At 36.1% G+C, this 22,918-nt stretch overlaps 2 protein-coding genes and 1 pseudogene across 2 annotated transcripts in view; 2 read left to right on the top strand and 1 right to left on the bottom strand.

Annotated features, from left to right (window-relative positions):
* The first annotated feature begins 4,151 nt into the window (after positions 1–4,151).
* Positions 4,152–5,267, top strand: LOC123478939 (small ribosomal subunit protein eS1-like; annotated as a pseudogene).
* Positions 5,268–5,394: 127 nt separating this feature from the next.
* Positions 5,395–22,708, bottom strand: PEX13 (peroxisomal biogenesis factor 13). The gene is made up of 4 exons (XM_024552757.3): positions 22,565–22,708; positions 13,075–13,766; positions 10,032–10,157; positions 5,395–7,986 (listed from the first exon to the last, which is right to left on the bottom strand). The coding sequence occupies exons 1-4, from the start codon at positions 22,654–22,656 to the stop codon at positions 7,688–7,690; spliced, it is 1,209 nt and encodes a 402-aa protein (XP_024408525.2). The 5' UTR covers positions 22,657–22,708; the 3' UTR covers positions 5,395–7,687.
* PUS10 (pseudouridine synthase 10) overlaps positions 21,542–22,918 on the top strand; it is a 60,418-nt gene continuing 59,041 nt past the window's right edge. The window contains exon 1 of the mRNA XM_045189403.2: positions 21,542–22,447. The gene's annotated coding sequence lies outside the window, so the exon portion shown is untranslated. The remainder of the gene's footprint in view (positions 22,448–22,918) is intronic.

Raw genomic sequence — 22,918 nt, 5'->3', positions numbered from 1 at the left:
AAAAATCCCTGAAGATCTCCCATTCCAGTTCTCGGCAATGAGGAACAAGCTCAGTTACCAGATTTACCTTACTCAGAAGTCTCAAAGCCTGTGCCTTTTTGTTGTACATCAAAAAAAATGTTGCTGGTTAAACATTTGACATTCTGTATTTACCTTAACCCTGTAGATTTCTAAAATTGTGCAAAAGAAAAGGTAAACCCAAGATAATTTTCCCAGAGCAAGAGAGAGAGAAGGGGTTTTGTTAACTCTTTCCCCTTAGTAACTAGCTGGAGAAAAAGTTGAACTTTTATCTCATACTACATCCAAATGTAAGTTCCAATTAAAATTAAAGACCTAAGTGTAAATGATAAAACTATAAAACTGAAAGAACAAGACCTAACAAACAGTTGAGGAGAAAATTAAAGACTTCCATTCCGTGAAGGACACCAAGACAAGATTTAACAGTGATAAGACTAAGTTATATATGATATCTGAAATTGACAAGGGAATAACATCTAGAATATATAAAGAATTCCTTGTGCTATAATCAGCAAGAAAGAGAAAAACCTTATAGAAAAATGGGCAGCCCTGGCTGGTGTGGCTTAGTAGACTGAGTGCTGCCCTACGAACCAAAAGGTTGCTGGTTCCATTCCCAGTCAGGGCACATGCCTGGGTTGCGGACCAGGTTCCCACTGGGGGGCGAGTGAGAGGCAACCAATCAATGTATCTCTCCCACACATTGATCTTTCTCTCCCTTTCTCCCTCCCTTCCCCTTTCTCTAAAAAAATAAAGTCTTAAAAAAAAGAAAAACGGGCAAATTTAGTATTTTCCACAGAATGACTAAAAAGCCTATACTTAGCCTCATTAGTAATCAGATAATGCAGATTAAGACAATGTACAATTTCACAGATACCAGAATAACAAAAATCAGAAAATATCAAGTGCTGCTAAAGATGTAGAGAACAGGGAAACCCTCATATCTTGTCAGTGCAAGTGTAAGCTTGTCCAACCATTCATAAGGACAATGCATCATTATTTAACTAAAATTAAAAATGCATACACCTAAAACCCAGCCATTCTTCTTTAGGACACATATACTATTATAGAAACTACAGGGAAGGTTCATAGAAAGGCATGTATACATTTGTAGAAGTAGGAACAGCAGGAAACAACCTAAGTATCGATGACTAGAGGAAAAGATAAACTATTGTATGTGAATAGAATAGCATGTATCAGTAAGAAGCATGTTATATAAAGTAATATGAATAGGTCTTAAGACCCTAATATTTTATGAAAGTTAGAAGCAAAATGAGATTCATTTCACAACATCAATTTTATAAAATTGAGAACTTATACAAAATAAATATTATAGTTTTTCAAGGAAATATATCCAAAATCTGGAAGAAGGCTTGGAAAGATAAATAGTAAATATAGTAAGGTATGAGGAATATAGAACTGGAGGCAGAAGATGAGCAAAAACTATTAGGGTACAATAAAACAAAACAAAAATGTAGCCTTTCTAGACTAGTGATATTGGTGTCAATAAAAAATATGATCTGTAACTGACTTAATTCTGAGCAAATGGAATTCTTAAAAATCAAAACATTTGTTTTACATGAGCAGAAACACCATCAAGACTTAAGTTAGATTAAACACAACTTAAACGTGGAAAACTATTTATGGGGCATTATATAGTATCTCACAGGATTTGTGAGTTACTTGACTGTTTTTCAAGAGTATTATTTTCTTTTTTTAGAGAGAGAGGGGAAGGAAGGAGAGAAACATAGACCAGCTCCCTCTCACAAGCCCCTAACTGGGGACCTGGCCTGCAACCCATGCAAGTGCCCTGATAGGGAATCCGCTGAGCCACACCAGCCAGGGTGAGTTAGTTGATTTGAAAAGAAATAGCTCAGGACCTGGCTGAGTAGCTCAGTTGGTTAGAGTGTCATCTTGGTATGACAAGGTTGTGGGTTCTATCTCAAGTCAGGGCACATGCAGGAATCAACCTATGAATGCATAAATAAGTGGAACAACAAATCTCTTTTTCTCTTTCAGTCTCTCTCCCTTCCTAAAATCAATAAATTAGAAAAAAACAGTTCCAAAAAACTATATAATATGAAATGACATTTCAAGTCAATGATGAAAAAAACAAAATCTCTTGCGCTGAACAAATATTCCTGTTTTCCTAAGTTAGGCTGTTCTGGTATTCATCAAAATAATTTAAAATTATACTTAGACAAAGTTATAAGATAACAATCTGAAATTCTAGACTGATAATACTTTGTGACATTTTTACGGGATATAATAAATTTAAATATACATGGAAATATTTACTTTTTTAAGTATGTTTTATTGGTTATACTATTAGTTACCCCATTTTTTTCTACCCTTTATCCCCCAGGCCCCTGAACCTTCCCTCCCTCCAGCATTTCCCCCCTTACTTCATGTTCATGGGTTGTACATATTAGTTCTTTAGCTTCTCCATTTCCTGTTCTGAACCTCCTCCTATTTTATACCTACCAATTGTGCTTCTTATTCCCTGTACCTTTTCCCCCAACACACCCCTCCTCCTACCCACTGATAACCCTCCATGTGATCTCCATTTCTGTGATTCTGTTCGTTCGTTTAGTTTTTTAGGTTCAGTAGATAGTTGTGAGTTTGTCATTATTTTACTGTTCGTAGTTTTGATCTATTTCTTAGATAAGTCCCTTTAACATTTAATATAATAAGGGCTTGGTGATGATGAACTCCTTTAACTTGACCTTACCTGGGAAGCACCTTATCTGCCCTTCCATTCTAAATGATAGCTTTGCTGGATAGAGTAATCTTGGGTGTAGGTCCTTGCCTTTCAAAACTTTGAATCCTTCTTTCCAGCCCCTTCTTACCTGCCAAGTTTCTTGAGAAATCAGCTGAGTCTTATAGGAACTACTTTGTAGAACTGTCTCCTTTTCTCTTGCTACTTTTAAGATTCTCTCCTTATCTTTAATCTGGGTTATATAATTATGTGCCTTGGTGTGTGCTTCCTTGGGTCCAGCCTCTTTGGATTCTCTGAGCTTCCTGGACTTGCATGTCTACTTCCTTCACCAAATCAGGGAAGTTTTCCTTAATTATTTGTTCAAGTAAGTTTTAAATTTCTTGCTCTTCCTCTTCTTCTGCCACCCCTATGATTCAGGTGTTGGAATGTTTAAAGTCATCCCAGAAGTTCTTACGCCTCTCATTTTCTTTTTGAATTCTTGTTTCTTCATTCTGTTGCAATTGAGTATTTTTTTCCCAAATCATTGATTTGAGTCCCATTTCCCTTCACTGTTAGCTTTTATTTCATTTTATATAGCCTTTATTTATTCCTTTATTTTGCATCCATACTCAATCATTTCTGTGAGCATCCTGATTACTGGTGTTTTGAACTCTCCATCTGATAGGTTGGCTATTTCCTTGTTGCCTAGTTCTTTTTCTGGAGCTTTAATCTGTTCTTTCATTTGGGCTGTATTTCTTTATCTTGGCCCACCAGCTACTTTGTAAGAGGTGGAGGCTTAGGTATTTGCCAGGGTGGGGCAACCCACATTGTTGTTGTAGTGCTGTGTGTGTGTATGTGTGGCGAGGGGGGTCAGAGAGGGAACAGTGGTGCTTGCTTGGCTCTCACCCTGCTTTCAGTCACCTTCCTTGCTGCCCACAAGTGAATTAGGCCCTTATGGTGCTGATTCTTGGGTGGGTGGGTTTGTGTACATTCTAGGACCATGTGGGTCCCTCCAATGGACTTCCTGTGAGGCTAGGAGTTTCTCCCACCACTGCAAACCCCACAGGTTTTTATAGCCGGAGGTCTTGAGGATTTATTTCCATGTGCTAGACACCTGGGTTGTACAGTCTACCTTACCCCCTAGTTATTCCTCTTGGTTTATCCACACATGAATGTGCGACTGCCTGGTCTGCCAGCCATCGCCTTGCTGTGTGTCCTCTCCACCCCGGTTGCCCATCTCCACCCCTCCTACCAGTATGGACGATTGTTTCTTCTTTAACTCTTTGGTTGTCAGACTTCCATAACATTCGATTTTCTGGCAGTTCTGGTTGTTTTCTTTTAAATTGGTTGTTGTCCTTTTGGTTGTGCAAGGAAGCAAAGTGTATCTATCTACACCCCCGTCTTGGCCGAAGTCTACATGGAAACATTTATAAAACATGTAACTGCCATAACATCTTATTTTTGACTGGGCTTTATATTTTTAAGAAACACTCTCAACTTCTTCCGTTTTGGCAATCTGAACAGCATATGGTGGCTGGCAAGAACAAGCACCTTACAAAAGCCCAGAAAAAAGTGGTCAACCCATTTTCTATGAAAGATTGGTGTAATATGAAAGTACCAGCTATGTTCAATACGAGAAATATTGGAAAAACACTAGTCATGAGAACTCAAGAAACCAAAATTGTGTCTGATGGTCTCAAGGGTTGTGTTTTTGAGGTGAGCCTAGCTGATCTGCAGAATGATGTAGCTGCTTATAGAAAATCCGAGGTAATTACTGGTGACATTCAGGGCACACAGCCTAATTTCCATGGCATGGATCTTACCCATGGCAAAATGTGCTCCATGGTCCAAAAATGGCAGGTCATGAATGAAGCTCCTGTTGATGTCAAGACTACTGATGGTTATTTGCTTCATCAGTTCTGTGTTGGTTTTACTAAAAAATGCAACAATCAGATTCTGAAAACCTGTTATGCTCAGCATCAACAGGTCCACCAAACCTGGAAAAAGATTATGGAAATTATTACCTGAGAGGTACAGACAAATGACATGAAAGAAGTGGTCAATAAATTGATCCCAGATAGCATTGGAAAAGACATAGAAAAGGCTTGCCAATCTATTTATCCACTCCATCATGTCTTTGTTAGAAAAGTCAAAATGCTAAAGAAGCTCAAGTTTGAACTGGAAAAACTCACAGAACTTCACAATGAATGTAGCAGTTCTGGAAAAGCTACGGGTGATGAGACAAGTGCTAACATTGAACAAGCTGATGGATAATAAGCTCCCAGTTCAAGAATCTGTTTAAAATTCAGACTTAATGGTGACAAATAAAAAATCCTACTTGTGAAAAAAAAAGCTCTCTCATGTGAGGCAGATGTAGCTATGCTCAACATTATCAATGAGGAAACTAAAACTCATGTGACTTAAATCTTATAGTAAGTGGTAGTGGTGCCAGATTAGATTCCAAAACCTAGATTTGTGGTCTTATTTTTATTTAACTCACCTTCTTGATAATTTATATATAAATGTAAATTTGATATTTTTCTTTAACTCACAAGGAAGTAGAACAGACACACTGGTTTGCAGTAGTTAATATACACAATGACATGAAGAAAAATAGAAACGTTTTATATCAATTCTAATCCTGCAAAAAGAATTAACAGTTTATCTTCAAAGGATGTCAATCAAGTTTAATTATTTTTATTTGTCCAATAAGGGTAACTTTAAAAAATAAAATTTAACTGCATTCAATTTCTGTTCTTTTTTCCATTAAAGCACAAGATGAAGGACAGTTATATTCAAGTAAACGTATAATTATGACACACTGACGGACTAAATCAAGTATATCCGTATAAATAAAATGTTAAAACATGAAAATTTACAGTACTCTTACTTTTTCCTTTCTAAACTGACAAAATAAAATCAGAAAAAAAATAGTAAATAAAACCTATTTTCTTATTGTAACTTGTGATTTATTATTTTATTTGAAAATGTCTTGGTTTTGGTTAGTAATTTCTGTAAAGTAGTACTTTTTAAGTAAGTTCCTAAAAATAACAATATTGAAGCCTTGAACATTACATGTCATCTAAAAAAGTATAGCAAAACTGTCATAATAAAAAAAGATTATAAAATTCCTCTTATTCTAATCTTAAATTCCTTTCCCAGAATTTTAATAGAAAAGGAATTTTCAGATCTATAGTTACCAGTCAGATAATATGTATTGAAATTTAGCATACTTAACTGAAAAAAAAAAGTGAAATTATTCTTATTATTCATTCTGTGCTATACTCTTCTCCCTATACATTTTTAATACCAGTCACAAATTCTATTGTAAAGACTTACCTTTTCTAACTTAAATAGCACTGACTCAACATTTCACCTGTACATTTCACTTAGCATTCAATTCAGATGTCTCAACACCAAATTAAAAAGTTTGTTTCAAGAACAAAATTTCTATAGATTACTCTATAATAAAACAAAGCAGAACCTCTAAATATAGAACAAAAATGGAAAATAATATACAAGAAGCTTTATCTCAACTTGAGGGTTAGCTAATACCTGGGTGTTAGAAAACAGACTTAAAATATGTAAACTTTGCTATATTTTTACTTTTTTCTGCACAGGGTCAACATTTGTGTTTTAAATATGGTACTTATTATACTGTCATTTCAAAAGATAGGTTCCCAAGAAGACTTTAGTAAAGTTCTATACTGAGTACATATTTGCTTCCTATATGTGTTAGCCTGAACTGTTCTAGAATTACTTATTTGGTTAACATAAGGTCTATAAAAAGAAAGATAAAAATACTAAATCAAACTCTTTATAAAAAGTTGCAAGTTTTCAGCAATACCTGTGAATACATTCTTGTACACTTGTATTCCTGACAGTATTTTGCAGTATGATCACAGTAAGTATAAAAATTTTCCAACTTTTTGTGGAAATATTCAGTGTACTGAAATTTAACTGCATTTAAAGTCATTATTAAATAAAAACCAAGTCACATAGCATTATCATATGCTAAATGGCAATTCAGGGACGTAGTAAAAACTAAACCTAAAAAAATGTGTATTTTCAATGAATAGCCTGCATATGGACTTCTGAAAAGTAATTATACTAGTTAGAAACAGAGAATCTATGGAAAGATTTTAAATCATTACTGTTAGAATTGATTATATCATTAAGCACAAACTCAAAGGACTTGAGTCCTGGTTGGAAAAAAAGAAAGTAAATCTCTCCTATATTCTGTTTAATGCAGGATGAAAACTAGTCATATTCCAAAGAAAAAAAAAGTTCTTTGATGCTCAGAAGAAATTGAAATAATCTGTAAGAAAGATAAGCATCAGCCTTTTTATTAGCAGGGAAAAAACTACAAGGGCTAAGTATCACTCTAAAACCATCTCCCTCACCATGCTTCTAGCAACCTTTTCAAGATATTTTTGAAAATACAATAAAAGATGATGGTACCAATTGTTAGTGGGCAAAAACATTATTGCCTAAAACAACCTAAGACTGAATGTAATACAGATCCAGAAAAGTTTTATTATTCAATATAAGTTGTAAAAAAAATTAGCCTTTTTCCTGTTTTCATATGTTAGCACTCAATTTCTGAGGATTCCAATGTAAGTAATGTAGAATTTTAAAAAGCATTAATAATCTCTACTTAGCAAACAGTATATTCTGTAGTTCATCACTCTTACTCCTTCAATAAACATAGGGTTTTAAATAAGATGAAAATGATACCAGTTTCCATAATCTTAAAATCTAGGTGACACAAACATCCTTGTGGTCCAATCACTTATAAAATGTAACCAGGTCGCTAGACCAACATTCTAGTGTACAACTTTAACAATTTCTAGCAGCAAAATACCTGGATTAGCAATTAATAAATGTGTCCACAGAACTGTAGAATAATTTCTTTGTAAGAAGTAATTTTTAAAAAGTACTCTACAGTTCAACTGCAGGCAAACATGAAAGATATCAAAGATCTTGTTTATCTTCACTTTTCCCAGTGGAATCAAGTGCAACGGGAACCTTACTAGTTTCAACAAAAACAGATTCAAAAGCAGCTTCCTGTTCATCCAAAGAATCAGCAGCTGTGGCTCCTTTAATTAGTGTTGTGTTGGTCAAAGATTGTTGCTGCGTGGAAATTTTACTGGATTCCAATGTTTTTCTACCTCTTCTTTTGCCAAGAATTTTGACATAATTAGCAGGTATAAGTCCTGTTGTTTGACCATCAAGACTAGCCAGAAGCCAACCACGCACTCTGGGTTGCTGTTCTGATGAAAGAAAAGACAGCCTTGTAATTATATACTTTGGAAATTCAACAGAATATTGATAGTAAAATATGTAAAATCTGTTACAACTATATATAATACAATACATAAACAAATAATATACATGCATTCAATATCAAATAACGACAGACTTAACATGTCTAGGGTCCCTTCTTACAATTTATACATTTTATACTTACTAAATATATTTTCAACCTTCAAGAACATAAAGCTTATATCAGTTGGTCCATTCATACAGTAACAAGATTCAGCTATCCTAAAAGCTGAAAACTAACATCAACATCTTTCATTTTAAACTGGAATTTGAGAAATGAATTTCTCAATCCTTCTCAACGGGATAAGTCAGGCGTAAGTATAGGAAATAAATATATACCTTCACATAAGCCAGCTTTCTTTACATACTTTTAGCCAAAATGTAAAATTTATCCCATGTGATTATGATGAACAAGCCTGGAGACAGTGAATGTTAATTTTAATCCAAGATGGGCAAAAATGAAGACCTCTGTTATCTCTAGCCATATGAAAAAAGTTAAAGGACTAACCTAGGCTTAAAGTAGGAAAGATTATTTAATATATTCAGTTTTGTATTTTGGTATTCTCCCACCTATTTATCCATGTCTTTAAAAAGCTGTTAAACTGTTACAGTTTAGTTCAGTATTATAGTTTAGGTACAATATGACACTTTAATGTTTAATATGCTATAAAAATATAAAACAAATTAACCATGTCTGTGATTGATTTTGTTCTAAATGTGCCAACATACTTTACTTGAACAATGGAAGAAAGCAAAGAAGCAAAGCCAAAGTGTTAAGAGGCAATATTAGGAGAAAAATAATCAAAGACATTTTTCTGAATTATAATGTAATTGAGAGATACTTTTTTTATTCTTTATTTAGAGTAATTAAAACTAATTATCTGTATTAGTCCTACCTCTAACAACAAATCCTATAAAGAATTCCTTCTTTTGAAATCCAAAATAGTAAGGTGCAACTTTCACTAGAAGGAAAATATGGACATAATACCTAGATGCCAAGATTTTGTGTTTGAGGGGATGTGGCAGAGATTTAGCAAATTTGATCCAAAATTTTAAATTATTTACACATTAAACTAATGATTTGAACATTGATGGCATTTTTTTTCTTTATGTAAAGAATGACTAAAAGCAATTAAAGGCTAAAGCTCCTATTAATAGATAACACAGGAAACAGCCCAAGTATTTAAAAGTACAGGTTTCCAGAGTCAGATAAACCTACATTCAAAGTCCAGCTCCACTACATCTTAGTTTTGTGATACTGGGCAATTTACTCAGAATTTTGAGTCTTAGTTTTCTCATGTGTAAAACAGGGACAAGATAATAACAGTTCACACTTCACAGCATCATTATGTTAAGGGTTATTATTATTACTAGTATCTTTACCAACTATGTGACTTTTTGTAGCAAACTTGAATCTTCACAAACACACAAAAGATCTTTTTTTGTAAATGAACAAAAATTCTGTTCCTCAATACTGGGGATAGCTGAAGAAAAAGGTCATTTTGCCTGGAGCAATTAAAAACTGTTAGTGACCTGGTCTAAATACTTCGTGACAGTAATTCCTAAAATACTCAAGTTGAAGTTTCTGAAGTAAATATTTAAGTAAGAAAGAAAGCAATAACAGCCCCAGCAATTGAAGGAAAGGGATGTTTAAATAACGCTAGATAATTTCTTTGTTAGATTTGTTATATTTAGTGTTTATTCCATGTTTTTGTGTGGGGATTAACAGAGTTTGGAATTCAAGTGTTTTGGGTTTAGAAGAGGTTATATAAACAAACTCCTTATATCAGTGAAATATTATTGGAACAACTTTGTTGGGGTATTTCTCCACCACCACCCAAACCTGAAAGTTCTAAATAGACACAAAAGAGAAATCCTAGTAACTACTTTGAGTTGACCAACAATAACCAATACCCCTTGTTGCAATTTTTAATATTGCACTTATAATTTCTAAAAATTCACAGATAATTTCAATTTATTCATATTCTGTTACCTTTGAGAGCTAAGTTCAGCATATCACCAGCACGGAAAGAAATTTCTTCTTCAGATACAGCAGCAAAATCATATTCTGCTCTAGCAACTACATGGTCATCCTCACCACTTGCCCAATTGGTGTTGTCTATAAACCAAATTAGGAATTAAGATTAGGTCAGTATAACTCACAAAAATAAAATGAAATTATTTCACTGGTTATGGTTTGCAAACTGCATACATTTATTTGCCAAGAAAAAGTCTCCCCCTAAAGTACATTCTATAATTAACATGATATAAAATCAACAGCATGTTCACTAGGATATCTATTAGAAACTTTTCCCTTTTCTTCAAGCTCAAAATTTTAGCTCCCTTACTTTGAGCCAAGGTTTGGCAAATTTTTTTCTACAAAGGGTCAGACATTAAATATTTTAGGCTCTGCAGGTCATGAGGCAAATTGAAGATACTGTTGATACTTACAGAGTGAGAGAAATGACTTTTCCATAATTTTTTGACAAAACTCAAAATGTAATAAAAATTGAGTTAAAATGGAGTTTTGGGGGTAGAATAATATTTTGGGGTTCAAAGGCAGTGTTTCCTATCATATCAAGTGCAAATATTCATCTGTTAATGCTCATTCATAGAGATTTGAGGTATTTCATCTTTGAAAATGTCTTTTGCACAGATAGGTACTGACAAATCCTGATATCAATCCAATGAACTTGTGGTTTTAATTAAGCATATTCACCCATAAGGTGAATAGAGTAGAATTCTGTTAAATTCTTCTTTTGTATTAACTTTTTACCATGTCATTACATGAGAGATTAATCATTTCCAAAAGAACTTTGGAAACTTCTCAATTGTATAGTTCAACGGACTTTGAAATACAGAAATTTCCTTTGCACTTGCATGGATGTCCCAAACACTGCACTTTTCCCTCCTTCATTTCCTGCTACTCAGACTTTGCTCCTTTCCCATGGGCTCCCTTGCTGTTCGCATGACATGCCAGGCACACTACCACTTAAATACCTTTGCACCTTTGCTGTTCCCAGACTGGTGGAGCATTGTAACCTCACTTCCTAACCCTGGTTCAGCAACACTTGTCTTTGCTTTATTTTTTTCCCAAAGGCACTTACTACCTTCTGACTTCTGCAGGTGACCCTTGAACAATGCAGGGGTTAGGAGTGCCAACACTCTCCTCTTCCCACCCCTCCCTGTGCAGTCCAAAGTCCATGTGTATCTTCTGACTCTATAGTTGGCCCTTCATATCATCCAGGGTTGGGAATGAAAAAACATAGTTTTCAACTCATGGCTGGTTGAATCCGTGGATTCAAAACCTGCAGATTCAAAACCCACATATAGGAAGGGCTGAAAAAAAATATCAGCATATAAATGGACCCTGAAGTTCAAACCTGTGTTGTTCAAAGGTCAACTGTTTATATTTTAACTTGGCTTATTGTTGTCTTCCCCAGATAGTCAGAAGGGCAGGCATTTTCTTTTAATGTTTTACTCACTACTATATTCCAAGCTTCTAGAATATAGTAGTCCTCAAAAAATATTTATTGAATTGATGAATGAAACATTCATTTCTCTAATAACCCAAATTTAAGGGTCTAGGACATTTTGATTCCACCTCTCCCTTTGTGTACCACACCTATCCAGTTGGTAACCAAATTTGTTGAATCCCGCTTTTCACACACCCTAATTCAGGCCTTCATTATTTCTAATACAGTCAATTGCAGAAGCATCATAATTGATATCCTTAAATTAATAAACACTTATCAAGCACCTTCTATGTCCCAAGCAGGTCGACAGCTTTTTGGGATACAAAGGTAAACATAACCCAACATTCTTTATGAATCTTACCAAACAATTTCAACTTGTTCTAACTTGCACTGATCTATCTTAAACACTTGAGGTAGACTAACCTCATTAGAACATTGTTTATATGCTCTGGCCAGGTAGTTCAGTTGGTTAGAGCAGCATCCCAATATGCCAAGGTTGTGGGTTCAATCCCCAGTCAGGGCATAAACAAAAATCAACCAATGAATGCATAAATAGGTGGAACAATAAATCTATGCTTCTTTCGCTCTCTCTCTCCCCCTTCCTCTCTCTCTAAAATCAATTTTTAAAAAAGAACATTATATATATATATATATAATGTATATATATATGTAATAACTGTTTAAATACATACACGCAAATCCTTTCCTTACTAAATGAAGATTATGATCTTCCATTATTAGCCTTCAACCTCATTTCTCAGCCTTATTATCCTTTTATTCTATACTGTGGGACAGCTGCTAAACAAACATCACATTTCCTGCCTATGTGCTTTTGTTCAAAGCTGTTACCTGTCCTTTAAAAATCTAACTTATATGCTACTTCTTGGATACCAACAGACAAAAAATAAAAAATAAAAAAGCTTTACTTTTTCAAATTGAGATAGCACTCTGTAGCAGTTGATGGAGTAGGAACTTAACAAACAGTCCTGGTTTTGTTTTTGGTTCTACCTTATTAAAGATGTCACCTTGGGCAAGCGACTTCTCTAAACCTTAGTTCTGTCACTTGCAAAGTGAAGATTATTTCTAACTCTTAGGGTTATCGTAAAAATTAAATGACATAAAATACACAAAATACCTAGCAGTGTTTTGCATATAAAAAGGCACAATAAACCTTGTCTTTCCCTAACTGTCACATTCCTTATCACACTCTTTCTCCCTCATTATAATTACCTGTGTATGTGTCTTACCCACCTCCCTGCCAATAAGTTTTAGAAAAAGAGGGGGATTATATCTTATGTATCTTTATATACTCTGTAACATCAAGTTCAGTACCTTGTAAACAGCAGTTAGGTAATGTGTACTATTACACCGAATGAACAATGAATAAATCAAAAAACCTGTTTCTGCTACTTATTTCTCTTCCGGTTTTGAATTTCTTAACTAAAAATATAACTGGATCAAAAATTAAATACAAATAACATAAAGAATGCTAATTTAACAAATCTATTCTCGGAATTTGAGATTGTTATATGGTTTCTGAATCCATTCTTTTACTCTTACCTGTTATTTCATCACTGTTGGTAGAGAGCAGTTTCCAGATGAGGTAAGGGCCACCAAGGATAACAGCAAAGAACAAGAATATTGGCCAAGATTTTGCTGAGTTAGCTGCTCTGTCCTCGGCACCAAGGATGGCCACAGTTCCTTCACTTTCTGCCCACAGGTCCTCATTCTCAGAGCCTCTTCTTAGACCTAGCATCCACTGTAGCCGTCTGTAAAGATACCTTATAGTCCTAACTAATGCAAAAGCTGAAAAAACCTTTGTGAAGTGTATTTTTAATCGGGAAAAATGATTTGCTACATCCAATACAGCCCTAAAACTATTATACACAGCTGAAAAGGTGGCATCCATCATCATACTGACAGAGGCAAATGCATGCACAATACTTTCAATGGACTGAAATGCACCTCTGCTGCTTTCTTCAGCTTGCTGAACGAATCTACTAGGCGGAAGATCATCTACACGGAGGCGGTTATAGCTTAACCCATTATATCCATAACTGTAAGGGCTATAGCTTCCATAAAATGAATTTCCATAGGCACCATATCCTGAAGAAAATGAGCTGTAAGCAGGTCTGAAAGAGTTTAGACTACTTCCTGTCTGCTGTGATGGCCTTGGAAGAATAGGTGGGGGCACTCTGGTAAGTGCTGGTTGTCCAGGTCTTGTCAATAAAGTAGGACCCAAATCAGCAGATCTAAACCAAAAAAGATTCAAAACAGTAACTTAAACACAACAGATTTAATTCAAATTAACTATTAAATACCTCCTATAACTAGTGCAATGAGGTTCTACTGAAGATATGTTAAGAGTAAGAAATAATCTGTAATATCTAGTTGGTTAGAATCTCAGTGTTAAGAGAAAATGCATAAGATAAAACAGCTGAATGAACACTATATTCTAGTTCATTTATGATGGCATTATTAGTACTATCTTCAATCTGTAGTTTCTTTTTAAGACACCTGTCCATTTTCTCAGAGTTGGTTGCTAGATATTTGTCCATCCTTGTACCTAAATGATACTATCATAATTATTACAGTTTTATAACAGATCTTAGTATCCAATAAAACAAGTTCTCCCACAATGTTCTTCATCCTCAAGAGTGCTTTGACTGCATGACCCTTTGAATTTCCATATACATTTCAGAATCAGCTGAAAGTTCTATAATCCTCTCTCCCCACCAAAACCATATTAAGATTCTGTTCGGGATTACACTGAATATGCAGGTTAATTTGAGGTAACTGACATCTTTATAATATTGAGAGTTTTAACCCACAAATACAATATATGTTCCATTTATTTAGGTCTTTTAAAGATTTTTCTCAAAAATGGTTTTTAAAAATAACTTTATGGACTCTAATGTTTTATTTTATAGTTTACTACATGGAGTTTTTTTTTTTTTTTTTTTCTTTTTTTGGTACATGGTGTCTTTCTAAAATTTCATTTTGTTACTGTTATGCAGAAATAATTGATTAAAAAATATGTTCCTTATATCCAGCAATCTTGTTGTGGATTCTTGTTTTGGATTTTCTAGAATCTTAAGAATTTACAGTCACATTATATGTGAACGCTGGTAAGATTTATTTCTTCTTTTAATTCTTGTTTTGCGTCTAGGACATGCAGTATAATCTTGAATGGGGGTGGTAGCAGGCATCCTGTCTCATTCCTGATCTTAAAGTTTTCCGCAGCTCACCATTATGCATTATGTTTGTTGTAAATTTATTACTTCTTTTTCTATTTCTATTTGTTAAGAGTTTTTACCACAAATAAACACTGAACTTAATCAAATAATTTCTCAGCATCTATCAAGATGATTATGATTTTTCTTCTTTATTCTGTTAATATGATGAATTACATTAATTCTCAAATGTTAAAACCAACCTCCATTCCTGAAGGAAAACTGAAGAGCCAATATATATTCCTGATTTCGTTAGCCAGTATTTTGTTAAAGATATTTTTGCATCTATTTTCCTAAGTGAGAATTTGCTTTTTACTGTCTTTGTCACGTTTGGGTGTCAAGAGTAAACTGGCTCCTTATAAAGAATTGAGGAGAAGCCCTGACCATGTGGCTCAGGTGACTGAAGCATTGTCCTGTACACCAGAAGGCTGTGGGTTCAATTCCCAGTTGGGGCATGTATGGGAGGCAACCAATTGATATTTCTCTCATATCATTGTTTCTCTCTCTCTCTCCCTTACCCTCTCTCTCTAAAATCAATAAAAACATATCCTTGGTTGAGGATTAAAAAAAGAATGAAAACTCATTCAAGGAAAAAAATAATTTTATATAACAGCCCAACAAAAATTCTAAATATGTTTAAGATGGTCAAAGAGATAATGAAGCAATAAAATCTTTGACATAAAAACTGAAATGAAATAAAAACATGTTAATATGAAAAATATTCAGTACAGATCTTAGATATGATGCCCACAACCACAGGGGTTATCTTGTAACTATGAGGCAAGAAAAAACAAAAGAAAAACAAAATCTAAGGCACAGAGTAGAAGTACAGAACTTAGGGAATTCCATTTCAAGTAATGGCATTCCTAGAATCAGACTAACCCTTGCACTGAAAACAACTAGAAAAGCTAGAAAATATATAAAATTATCTATTTAAAGCATGAGAGAACAAGGGACTGAGGAATTATGGAGCCAACATCCATGAGGAAGAGAAAACCCAGATGCCCATTTTTGAGATATTTCTCAAGTGACAAGGGCCAGTTCTGGGAGACATGGCTGACAGGATGAGAAGCTGAGCCTTGGTTTTAATAGACTCTTTGGGCTAAAGAGACAAAATTAGAGTTTAGAACCCTCAAAGAAGAGGGCCAACATAAATCCCCACGCCATAGACTGGGACCTTAAGGGGACATATGCTAGGAGTAAGGGTAAGAAGGTTTACAGGAAATAGACTAGTCCTGGTAGGAACTGAAACCACAGTTTCAAATAAGCTCAATTCTTGACTGGATTCAAATGATCCTAGACTGCTAGTGGCCCAAGGTGCCTGTCAAAAGTAAAACTCACTGGAGGAAGTTACCATCCTAGGCCTCAGATAGTTTAAAATTGACTCTATACAGTGTTCAGCTTTCATTAAAAAATAAGCCTAAATGATGACAAAATTACGTTTAAAAAAAAAGCGACATTAGGCAATACAAAGAGATCCACAGTGGGTAATGATAAAGTTATTAGTCAGACTTTAAACAACTATGATCAATATATTCAGGGAAAATAGATAAGATTCAAAATTTTCAGCAGAAAATAGAAACTATAAAGCAAAACCAAAGGGAAGTTCTAAAACTAAAAAGAAAAACAAATACCTGAAACCATAAACTCAATGACTGGTTTAAGTTCTGATTAGAGACCCTTAAAGAAAAATATCAGTGAACTAGAAGAGAGTTCGGAAGAAAGCACTGAGAATGAAGCAGGAGTAACCAAAGCGTACATACCAAAAAAAAAAAAAAAAGAGAGAGGGTAAGACAGGGTATATAGTGAAATACACAGCATATATGTAATTGGAGTCAAATGAGTAAAATGATGATGATCAGGAGCAATACTTAAAGAGATAATGGATGAGACTTTTCTAAAATTAATGAAAGACATCGAATCGGATTCAAATATCTCTATAAATCTCACCCAAATAAACTCAAAGAAAACCACAGTGATGCTCAGCAAAGCGTAACTTTTGTAAAACCAAAAAACAAAGAGAAATCTTGAGAAGCAGCCAGAGGATAAAGAGATTCCTTTCAAAGTAGTAAAAAATAACACAGATGGCCAAAACTGTTAGAAAGCTCACAGGAAAAAAAAAAAAGAGTCAGAAAAAAATGTACACCCCTTGATGACAGTGTTGTTGACAGATCTTTACACTTCTTGTTAACTAAACAATAAACGCCAAAGCACAGTGAGTCAGATATTGTTACTTATAGCAGAAACTATCCCTGATACAATGCTTAATAAGAGTTCCGGAAGAGATGGGAAAGAAAAGTATTCAAACAATATTTAAAGATACAACTGGGAGCCCTGGTTAGTGTGGCTCAGTGAATTGAGTGCCAGCCTGTGAACCAAAGCGTCGCTGCATCGATTCCCAGTCAGGGCACATGCATGGGTTGCTGGCCAGATTCCCAGTAGGGGGTGCTCAAGAGGCAACCACACAGTGATGTTTCTCTCTCTTTCTCCCTCCCTTCCCCTCTCTAAAAATAAATAAATAAAATCTTAAAAAAAGAGATATAACTGGTAAGAATTTTCCTGAATTAAATAAAGATATGTATCTTCGGACTAAGCACTGTGGGTTCTGAGCAGAAGGAAAAACAATGTTTATATGTGTGTCTGCATCTCCACACTCTGATAGAGCATAAAAAAGCTGCAGGGACCAAGGTATCAGGTGAAATCTTAAAGGCTCTTAAGGAAAAGATAATCTATCTATAAAGGAATAAAAAGTAGACTCAACAGAAAAATTTCTTTAAGTTATATAACTTTGATAAAAAACCAGGAAAGTATGACAGTACAAAGAAATAAATTATAGGCCAACTTCACCTAGGAACATATATGTAAAGATTTTAAAATATCAGAACAGAATCCAGCATTGTATTTTACAAAATAATCACAATTAAGCAGAGTTCATCCAGAAATGCAAAGATGATTCAACAGTAGAAAGTTAACTGATACAATAAACCACATTTGCATATCAAACTAAAAATGCACATGATGATCTCAACAGACAGAATAGTTACTCATAAAATCTAGTATTTCATCATAATAAAAATCTGAGCAAGGTAGAGAGCTAGAAGTTCAATAAGAAATCAATCAAAAACAAAAAATCAAATGTTACACTTAATTGTGAGACTTGAGAAGCATTCCAATGAAAGTGGGAACCAGTATGAAAATGTTGGCTAAACTTCTGGTCAAGATGGCATAGGTAAACACGGCTCACCTTCTCGCACCACAACAAAGTTACAACTAAAACAGAACCGCCATCACTCAGAACCATCAGAAATTGAATTGAATGGAAGTCTGACAACTATGGAATTAAAGAAACCACATCTATCCAGACTGGTACGAGAGGCAAAGATGTGGAATGGGCTGGTCCCTCATCCATGTGTGGGGGATATAAATTCAGGAGGGATATCTTGGGAGCGAGGAGACCCAGCCCCACACCAGGACCCCCAGCCCAGGATTCCAGTACCAGGGAGATAAGACCTCATAACTTCTGGCTACAAAAACCAGTGGGGATTGAGTTGGTGGAAGAAACTCCTGGAGTCCCAAGCAGTTCCTCTTAAAGAACCCACACAAGGACTTAATCAGACTCACTCCTGAGCTCTAGCACTGTGGTAGCAGTTTGAAAGGCACCAGTGGCACACAGGGAGAAACTGAAGTGTCTGGCATCAAGGCAAGAGCTGAGGGACAGCCTTCTCCTACACAGAAAGGGGGACCATTGCCCCTTTACTGAACCCTTCCCCCAGAGCCACAGTGCCAGCAGGCTGGTGTCATATCAGAGGCTCCATCAACCTGGCTGACACTCTTTGCCCTGCCCTGGAGATCGCCAGAGACTCTGCCCAAGCTGCTTCTCCATATGAATGGCTGGTCTTGGCTCATGCTTCACAACTTCCTAAATCTTCTCCAACAAGCAACAGCAGGCCTCAGTGAGTCCCCAGCCGCAGCCAGCCTAGATTCAGGGTTTGGCTTTGCCTGGGAATCTCCAAGCCCAGCAGAAGTAGCAGCCCTCTCAGATTGCTTTATAGTTCAGGCAGGGTGGCTTTGGGCAGAACACAGGTGGGGGCTGACCTTGGCCTGCACCTCCCAGTAAACCCCAGAGCCTGTGCACCCAGTGGACAACTACAGACCATGTCTCCCCCTGCACAGCTGATCCTCTGTGGAGGGCAGAGCTTGGTGGTCAGTGGTCACAGCCAGTTCTTGCAGGTGACTGGCCTGGGTAAATCCCTCCCATTGATCTGCCAATAGTGATCAAGGGTCAACTACAAGAGGAGAGTGTACTCAGCCCACATGAAGGACCCTACAGGACACCTACTACAAGACAGGGAGTCATAGCAGTTCTACCTAATACATAGAAACAAACACAAGGAGGCTTTCAAAATGAGGAGACAAAGACACATGGTCCAAATGAAAGAACAGACCAAAACTCCAGAAAAAGAACTAAACAAAGTAGAGATAAGCAATCTGTCAGATGCAGAGGTTAAACACTGGTTATAAGGATGCTCAATGAACTTAGTGAGGACCTCAACAGCATGAAAAAGATCCAGTCAGAAATGAAGGATACACTAACTGAAATAAAGAATGTTGGCCATCTATGCTGGCTTATTTGTAAATGGTAAGATTGTCAAAATGAAACACAAAAGAGTTATAACCAAATCATCAGAATAAATTAAGTCAGAATTATGCTGGATGTATATCTTTATCTCATGAAAGATGAGAAAGCACTTTATGGAGACAATTACAAAACATTATTTAATACCAATAAGGTCAAATTCTCACCAATTGTACCTTATACAATATTCACAAATGGAAAGACTTACTTGATCATTAAATAAAAGCCCCAATAAAATATAAAGTTCTAGTAAAAATCTCAGTAAGTCTTCCAACAAAGGCTAAATGTAACAAAGGCAATTTTGAGTAATAGCAATGTGTGAAGGTTCTTGACATGCAAATATCAAAACTTATTACAAAGACAGTATGGTGCTAGTACAAGAATAGACAGACCAATAGAATATATCAGAAAGTCCCCTAAACAGAACCACACACTTAGAAAAAATACTTGATATGATACAGATGGCGTTATAAACCAGTATGGACTAGATGAATAAATGGTACAGGACAATTAGTTATCCACATGGAAAGAAATTAGATTGCCTATTTCACATTGATTTTGTACAAAAAAGTCAGCTTCAGGTGGATTACAGAGATAAATGTGAAAAGCAGAACATTTAAAAGAAAAAAATAGAAAAAATTTTTCCTGATTTTAGGAGAAAGGATTTCTTAACTAAGACACAAAAAGCATAATCAATATGAAAATTTTGTATACGTTAAAATTAAAAGTATCTGTACAACAAAATAAATATTAATATAAAGAAGATAAGCTACAGACCGAAAGATATTAAAAACATACAAAGAAAACAGGTTTAGTATGAACAATAAAGTACTCCTATGAACTAATAAAAATAAAGCCAATAGAAAAGTGGGCAACAAAAAAAATCAACAGAAGCAACTCAAATGGCTAATAAACATTTCAAAAGATATTCAATCTTACTACAAATCAGAGAAGTGTAAATTAAAGGTGAAATATCATTTCATTTCACACCCATTAGATTGCCAAATACAGTACTAAAAAAATAACATCACTGAGAGGAACCAAAATTTTGCCACCTCCAAAAAAGGCTTTTGGAATATTGATTTTAAGCTGGTTACTAAGGAACAAAAGACTCAGAAAGAAACTTTGATCTTCCTCCTAACTGCCTAAAGGGAATTTTGATAGAGGAGAGGAAGTGCTCCAGGAAGGGAGATATCATAGATAACTATAGCTCAATAGAAACTAGTGTGTAATGGACATCTGCTTTTCCATCTCCATGTGAATTGCCTTCTTGCCCTTTAAAGTCCCAAACAAACCACCCCCCATCCCCGCTTCCCCTTAGTCCAAAATGGCATATAAACTTCAACTGCCCAGTGTCTCCTGTACATCCATAATAATTTATAAATTTTCTCCTGTTCATCTGTCTCTGTTAATCGGATTAGCCCAGCCAGAATAACTTTAAAAGGTGAGAAGAAAAGTTATTTTTTACACTCCCACAGTATGAGTGCTGGAAAGAACACAGAAAAACAGAAAACCTTGCTAGTGAATAGTAAAAACTGATATACAACCACTTTGGGGAACAACTTGCAATTACCAGTTCCTGAAGATAGGCACACCCTTCCACCAAGCAATTCCACTACTAGTAACACATTAGAGAACCCCTTGGAAATATGGACAAGGAGAAAGGAACAAGAATGTTCACTGTAGCAGTTTTTAAATATATAACTAATACTCTAATACCTACAACACAATAGTTTGTTTTTTTTACACAATAGACCACCCCACAGCAAATAAAATGAGCTACAGGTATATGTATGAACAAAATAAACCTCAAAATAAATAATATTTAGTGGAAACACATTTTGCAAAATGATAGTTTGAAAAATATATACAAATATACACATAAACCTAAGTACTAAAGTATAAAAGCTACTGGGTACACTAAACACCAGATAGGAACAGTAGTTACTGCAGGAAAGAAGAATGGGAGGGTTTATCTGTTTCTATAATTTTAATTTTTTAAAAATCTGAGGTAAATCTGGCAAAATATTATTTCTTAAAGCTGGCAGTGAATGCATACACAAGTATTCATTATCTTCCTCTCTACCCATCTTTACAGCTTTAAAATAATTCACACTGAAGAGTGAGAAATGGTTAATTTTACATAAACAGAACTTTAACAGAGGCAAGAATAAATCTCTCTCCTCCAAAGCAGTCCAAATTTTTAGTAAGTCAAATCACCATAAAAAAGGAAGTAGAAAGTGTCACCTCAGCTTTACAGCATTATTAAAGCTCATTACTTGTTAAATATCTATCATTATTAAATTAGGGAGCCATTGTGTTCAAGCATCTGAGCGTTTAAATAAAAGATTACAAGATTTTAGAGCATAGGAGAGATATACTCCAGTATGTTGGGGATTTTTATATCATAGGTTATGTGACATTCCAGTCTCGTTATCTGAATTAAGAAGTCCAGATACACTCAACACAAAACACCTAAGGCTATGAAACTCTCTCAATCTAGTTCAACCTTTTTTGAGTTGTAGATCCATTTAATGCTGATTAACATAAAAACAAAAACGCAGGCCTTAGAGAAATCACACACTATTTTGCACACAAAGGCCATCCACAGGCCTTAGATTTAGAGCTCCCGCTTTAAATTAGCTTTTCCAAATCTCTGCCGATACAGTGTTGAGTTATGCGGGAAAACAACGCCAAGTGTTATACAGGCTTAGGTTCCAGCTGCGTAAAAGTGACCTGTGCATTCACCAACTCCTCCAGAAGCTGTTAAAAGCTTTAGAGACTTTGCTCCCCATTGTACCGGGGCTGGGCAAACGTCACTCTCATTCGCTACAGATTAAAAGTCTATCGCTTTAAAGGGACTCAAGCGGTACTGCCAAGGTGTCCCGCAAAGAGAAAGGGGCAGGAGCCCCCCCGCTTTATTCCAAGCCTCGGGACTCAGAGAGGCACCCAGGAGCTCCCTGGAGAACGTCGCTACCAAGAGCCAGAGGGTCAGAAACTGTGGTCAGACGTCGAGACTGCCCTGTACGACCCCTCCTCAAGGCCCACCTCAAGCCTCCTCAAGGTTGGGGACTGGTTGAGAGGGGGAGGGGAACCTCGCCCCAACAACGTCCTCAACCGCCCCCGCCAAAGTCCCTGATCCGGCCCACCCAATTCATGGCTTAAGGTATCCCACGCTCACTGAAAAGCGGGGCCGGGTCCTGGTCCCGGCCCGGCCCCAGGAATTCGGCGTGTCTCCCAGGGTTTTGGGGGAGGCGGCGGCTGGGACGCCATCTCCTCCACCTCCGTTCCGCTGCGGCTGAGCGCTGGGACAGACCCGGCCCCGGCTCACGGGCCCCACGCGCAGCAGGCGCAACGGGTAGAGCGCCGAGCCCTTCACCCCGCTCAGCCCAGCAGTCAGGACGAGGCTCGCGGTGCTTTGTCAGCTGGGACCAGAGGATAGGAGGATGCCACTAATCCATGGGAGAGAGATGCCCCCTCTTTTTTTATTTGCCTCGGGAATAATTTCCGCTCTAAACCTCCTGGATAACGTAAG

The sequence above is a fragment of the Desmodus rotundus genome, chromosome 5 (genome assembly GCF_022682495.2).
Source record: "Desmodus rotundus isolate HL8 chromosome 5, HLdesRot8A.1, whole genome shotgun sequence".
Lineage (NCBI taxonomy): Eukaryota > Metazoa > Chordata > Mammalia > Chiroptera > Phyllostomidae > Desmodus > Desmodus rotundus.
This window is presented reverse-complemented; position numbering and strand designations above follow the sequence as displayed.